Source organism: Sporothrix brasiliensis (assembly GCF_000820605.1).
Source record: "Sporothrix brasiliensis 5110 chromosome Unknown Cont20, whole genome shotgun sequence".
Classification (NCBI taxonomy): Eukaryota; Fungi; Ascomycota; class Sordariomycetes; order Ophiostomatales; family Ophiostomataceae; genus Sporothrix; species Sporothrix brasiliensis.
In genome coordinates this window covers 3,479,529-3,485,528 of record NW_024467139.1, presented here as the reverse complement: position 1 = coordinate 3,485,528, position 6,000 = coordinate 3,479,529, and the positions used below count along the sequence as shown (strand labels likewise).

Genomic DNA, 6,000 nt, shown 5'->3' with positions numbered 1-6,000 from the left:
GTTGTGGGTGACCAACGCCCAGGACAGGGGGAGGCGTAAAGATGGAGAGAAAGCGTGGGGAGACCTGGTCAGGAGGTGAGACGGCCTGTTGTCCAACTGTCCCCCTCGTTTGCTTGTTGACCGCGACCAGAAATAGAAATCACAAGTGTGCTCAAGAAACAACCCATATCACAATATCGACTCCGAGCCAGTCATCCCGTCCTTTCTCCCACCTCGTCCCCGTTGTGGTGGAGGAGAGGCACGGCACAGAGGCCAGAACAAGTGACCCATCCCCCTTTCCCGTACGTTCGTGGGGGAGCAGGAGCGTGAGAGTACCTGTCGTTTCTTTTTCCTTCCCCCCCCGGGATGCAAGCACCCTCATCACCGACCGAGAGCCAAAGCTGGAATGAAACGTGCTCATTGCACCCATCTGACGGGATCCAGCCAGTCGCGGTCGCGCGAGCCACTGGAGCAATCACATAAGACGCAAGTAGACATGCATCGGGAAATGTACAAACGTCCACCAGGCGCGTTTTGTGCGCGCCAACGGCCCTCCTGGCTGCGGCTCCCTTTGCACGTTCAGGTCCAAGACAAGAATCCGAGGGTGGAGGGAGGCCTTACCCGACAAGGTCCAAACAGAACCCCAGATGGAGTACTCCACAGAGCTCCGTATCTGACGAGGAGTATCTTTTGAGTGCTTCCCTTTGACTGGACGAGATCGCTGGACATAAGCAGGCGTCGTATCTCACAGAGCACAAATGAGCTCAGCAAACGGCCGCAGCGAACCAGGACGTCTGGTCGATGGCGAGCTGCGTCTAAGATGCTCGTAACTGGGGGTCTGCTCGCTTCCCTGGGTAAGATAGGAGAAAATGCGCAAGATACAACTTATGGACTGGACAAAAGCCCCCAGTTTGCCAGTTTCTGGGCAGGCCGGGCAATCACAGATTGGGGGAAGCCACGCACCGTTTTTTCCTTCTCGTTCCCTCCGTTCCTTGTCGCCCCACGCCCCACGCTATCGCCGCCCATCGCTCCTGCCCTCTACGACGTACTTAGCAGCAGCCCATACGCCCCTCGCGCTGCCCCCCGTGGTACAAGGGTACGTACCTTCTGGGCCTTCTACCCCATTCTTTCTTTCCTCACACCCACCCGCAGTGAACCAGTTGTGAGATGCCACCCACACCCGCCCGCCATACGCCAGCTCGCACACCACTCCGTACACCCCACCCCCTCCTCCTTCGCTCCCCCGTCCTCCACAATACCCCCCCAACTCAGCGAACAACAACAGCGAGCGTAGAACAAAAAAAAAAAAAAAAAAAAAAAACAGGACCCTTACCTACCGACCCCGGCTGGCTCTGCCTTCCCTATCCCAAGCCTACTGCCCCAAAAGGCCATTTAAAAACCGTACCCGCTCCTCCCCTCTCCCTGGGAAAAACATAAGAAAAAGACCCGTCTTCTGAAATCCTATTTCTTTTCTCTCCTCTTTTTTTTCTCCCTCCTCTTTCTCTCTTCTTCTCTTACCTCACCACCAAGCATACCCCAGATTATCACTCCGCATCCAGCATCACGATTGTCGAGCACAGCGTGTTCACAGCCAGCTCCCACCTCGTACGCACCTTCGCAAGGAAGCCCCCCGTTGCTCTCTTCTGCAAAGGAAAAAGAAAGAAAAAAACACAAGAAAAAAACACAAGACCACAACGTCACCAGGGACGGTCGAACATTTGTCCTCACCTTTCGTTCTCGTCTGGCCTGTCTTCTGGGATATCCGTCCCGGAACCACACGACGGCCTCAATGCAGCGAGCACAGTCCGCCGTGGATTTTTCCAACCTTCTGAACCACGACTCTACGCCGTCGTCAACTGCTACGAGCAGTAGCATCAGCAGTATGAACCACCAGCTTCAGAACGAGGCGACCGACGTCGAGATGGGCTCTGCCGAGTCCACCTCGGGCGCCTCGTCTTCGACCAGCATCCGCCCCAACGGCCCCGTCCCCAACGGCCAAGGCGCGGACGCAACGCCAGAGATGCCGCGTCCGTACAAGTGCCCGCTCTGTGACAAGGCCTTCCACCGCCTGGAGCACCAGACGCGCCACATCCGCACTCACACGGGCGAGAAGCCCCACGCCTGCCAGTTCCCTGGCTGCAGCAAGCGCTTTTCCCGGTCCGACGAGCTCACGCGCCACTCGCGGATACACAACAACCCCAACTCGCGCCGCCACAACAAGGCCTCGCACATGCCGCATGCGTCCTACAACCCCAACGCCGAGAGTCTGATGCCGCCGCCTGCTGGTGCCAAGGCCATCCGCTCTGCGCCGCCCTCGGCCCTGGGCTCACCTAACCACAGCCCTCCGCACACGTACTCCTCGTACAGCCTGGCCAATGGCCTGAAGCCCTCGTTCGGCGGCAGCAGCTCGAGCAACGGCCGTCTCGGCGGCGCGTTTGGCAACACGAGTCCTCAGCAATCCCACCAGGGCATGGACATTGCCATGCTGGCCAAGGCTGCGCATCAGGTCGAGCGGGAGACCGTCATGGCACCTCCTTCGCACTACTCTTCGCCCTCGTCCTCGCGGCACCACAGCCACAGCAACAGCCACCACCTGCACCACCACTCGAACCACCACTCGAGCCACCACTCGAGCCACCACGGCAGCAGCAGTCTCCACACGAGCCCGCCTTCGTCGTACTACAGCAGCTACCACCACTCGTCGCAGCAGCGCCTGCCCTCGCTGTCCGCGTACCACATGTCGCGGAGCCACTCGCACGAGGACGGCCACCACGCTCCGCACGGAGCCAGCAACGGCAACGGCAACGGCAACGGCAACGGCAACGGCAACGGCGACGAGCACTTCCATGCCTACCGTCATGCCAAGCGCTCGCGGCCCAACTCCCCCAACTCGACCGCCCCGTCGTCGCCGACGTTCTCGCACGACTCACTGTCGCCGACCCCCGACCACACGCCGCTTGCAACCCCCGCCCACTCGCCTCGCCTGCGTCCGTTCTCGAGCACGTATGAGCTGCCGCCTTTCCGCCAACTGTCTCTGCACTCGCACACGACGCCTGCTCTGGCGCCGCTGGAGCCGCAGCCCGATTCGTCGAAATACACGGCGCCCACGCCTGCCAATGCAACGGCCAAGCCAAGCGGTGGTGGTATCTCTCTGAGCGACATTCTGAGCCGCACCGACGGCTCACAGAGAAAACTGCCGGTCCCGCAGGTTATGACCAAGGGCGTGCCGGACCTGCTGATGCCGAGCGACGGTTTCAACCTCAGCGGTCGCAGCTCCTCTTCGAACAGCATCTCGGGAAGCGACCTGATGGAGCGGATGTAATGAGCGTCCCTCGAACGATTTCCCTTTGTATACGCAAAGGGAGCAATCAGACCAGGCCGCGTACGACAGCGGTAGTCTACCTAATACTTTTTTATTTATTTTATTTTCATGTACCAGCGCCGGGATTTTGGATGCTTTGGCTTTTTTTCTTTTCTTTCTCTTTTTTTTCTTCTCGTTATGAGATGCTCGAACAGGGGGCTGGTGAGGAACTACGAACAACGTGCCTCTCCACCAGAGAACCGCGCGCTGCAGAGCAACCTCCTTCCCCTCCAGGAAGATGATTTTCACGACTCTACTTGTAAACGGTTTCTTTTTCGGGCAGTTTTGGATTTGGCGAATATTATAGACATCTGACTTTTTTGGGATGGGATGAAGGATGACGGAAACCACCACCTATAGACTATTTGTTTTCTTTCCTCTGTATTTTGGGCAGGGACGCGAACTTGGGCGTTCATATCCTGCTGGCTTAGCTTACTACCCTTCTCACCAGGACACGCATGTCCTCTTTTTTCACTCAATATTACGCAATTCAACATTTCAAGTTGATTCCATGACTTTCATGGTAAACCTGAAGGGACGAAGAGTACGCGGACACAAGCGAGCGGAGGGAGGAGCACTGCCAAAAATTACAATTTGTTTACAGAGGACATCCATGGCCTCGTCCAACATGTGCACTTTTATGTGCCTCCCTCTGCTTTTGTTTGTCCACGCCGCCCCATCTCTTGCCATGTCACATTGTGTCGTGTTCGATCCCAACAGACAAACGGAATAGCACCCCCATCACAAACAAATAAACTCAGCCACCTCACTCTTTCTCCCTTTGATCAATGCTGTCTTCCCTGTTCGCTTCTTTGGGAGCGGCAGCCTGTGATTTCCTTTTATTTTGCCTTTGGGTTTTGCTTGTGCTAAATGTGGTGCTTATTTTGCCGTTTAGGTAGTGTGTGTTGCGCACGCCCTCCCTTGCTTCGTGTGTAACCGCTTTCACATGTCTGGGAGATGGTTCCGCCAACAGACAGTCCCCAACCGAACAGGTGTAAACTGAGAGTGCCAAAGTCATCCAAAGTACGAGGTACAAAAGATATTAATAGCAAGGGTCACACGTTATTGCTGCCGTCTCCTCGTTTATGACATTTGGGATTCTTTTTTCTTCTTTTTTTTCCCCCCCTGAATGCTTCCCCTTACTACGGTGGCCAGCAGCATCTTTTTGTGTCTGTCCACCTAATTTGCGGACCACTCTCGCTGCTCGGCGAGAGGCCTATTCTGTTCGGTATTCGGCAGCTTATGACGCCCTGCCCGCCTCATCCGCCCTGTCGCGCTTTTTGCTCGCTGTATTTCCTGCACTTTCTTCTCCCACAATGGGGTCATCCTATGGAGTACGGGTGGACAAACTGACGGAGTACGGACTGCGAAGAGACGGAGCATGCCCCTGGTTTTCACGTTTTGGCTCCCCGTAGAACGAGATCCCCTGTCCCCTAGACAGCACAAAAGGACCGCAACTGCCGAGGACAAGGCAAACGACACAGTAACAAGACGTGACAGAGGGACCTGAAATCCCTGCAAATGGAAAATCCACTGTATTAAAAACAGCAGATTGAACATCAACTTTTCGCCACCTATTACTGGTATTACTATTTTGTGGCCCTTTTCTAGTTAGTACTACAGAGATAAGAGGGCTCCACGTCAAATAAAGTAGGATGGTAAACGGAAGTGAGGCTCCTCTTACAATGCCTGACGATACAGGCGGGTGCAGACGTGTGTGGCAGAGGCAGCAACATGGTGTTCCTTTTTTTTAAAAAAAAAAAATAAATAAATAGGTAAAATAAAACAAAACAGATACAACTGACAAGGAACAAACCAACCAAAGAGGTCACTTCAGTGCCATATCCTGCAAGGCCCAACAAAATTTCAAAGCAATGGGGCAACTGGCATCATCGTGACATATTTCTCTGTCCTGCCAAGGAGACCAGAGCAAAGTAGTATAAGAATGTGTACGGAACACGGAGAATACTTTGTAGGGAGAAAGTGGAGATGTAAGACAGAGAATAAGGACGGGCAAGGAACGGTAATGAGCGGTAAGGAGCAACAAGGAGAAACGTCGTACCTACGAGGAGGTGAGGTTCGTCTGGGATCGTTTCCTGTTCCATTTTCGTGATGTAAAAGAACATGGGAGCAAGTGCAACATACGTCGGCCGTCTCGTTTGGCTCTGTGTATTAATTATTTATTTTGTAAAGGAGGGGCAGACAAACGACGGAAGCCAAGAGCAAACGCGGTGTACCAGCATCTCGCGTTTCTGCATCTTTTCTTGCCACACACTTTTTTGCATCCTCATACTGTTCACCGCCAGTTCAGAGTTCTAGGAGGGGGTGTGAACAAAGTGTTTGTGTGAGCGAGGACAATACAGATCACGACGATATCGGGCGAGAAGACAACATCCATTGGGCCGCCCAACTTGAACGGCACTTGGACACGACACCGAGGCGGAAGACAGCTGATATGTGTTGGATTTGCCCAGACAGAGCCGCTGGCAGCCGAGCAGAGCTCAAGCAAAGAAGCTCGCTTGCTGCAGCCGTAGCTCGAAAGGAGGGGTATTCAAAGCTGTATGCCTTGTCCTCTGTATGAAGTGGATTAAAGCATTCGTATCTCGATTTTCAGCTTTGCTGCACCTGGAGGGGATCATCACGGAGAGCTCTTGTCTGCC

At 54.5% G+C, this 6,000-nt stretch overlaps 1 protein-coding gene across 1 annotated transcript; it reads left to right on the top strand.

Moving 5' to 3' along the window:
• Nucleotides 1–1,768: 1,768 nt before the first annotated feature.
• On the top strand, nt 1,769–3,301 carry SPBR_07150 (zinc-finger protein CreA/MIG; the record flags this gene model as incomplete). The annotated part of the gene is made up of 1 exon (XM_040765404.1): nt 1,769–3,301. One exon carries the CDS (start codon nt 1,769–1,771, stop codon nt 3,299–3,301), a length of 1,533 nt encoding a protein of 510 aa, XP_040616931.1.
• Between the last annotated feature and the right edge of the window lie 2,699 nt (nt 3,302–6,000).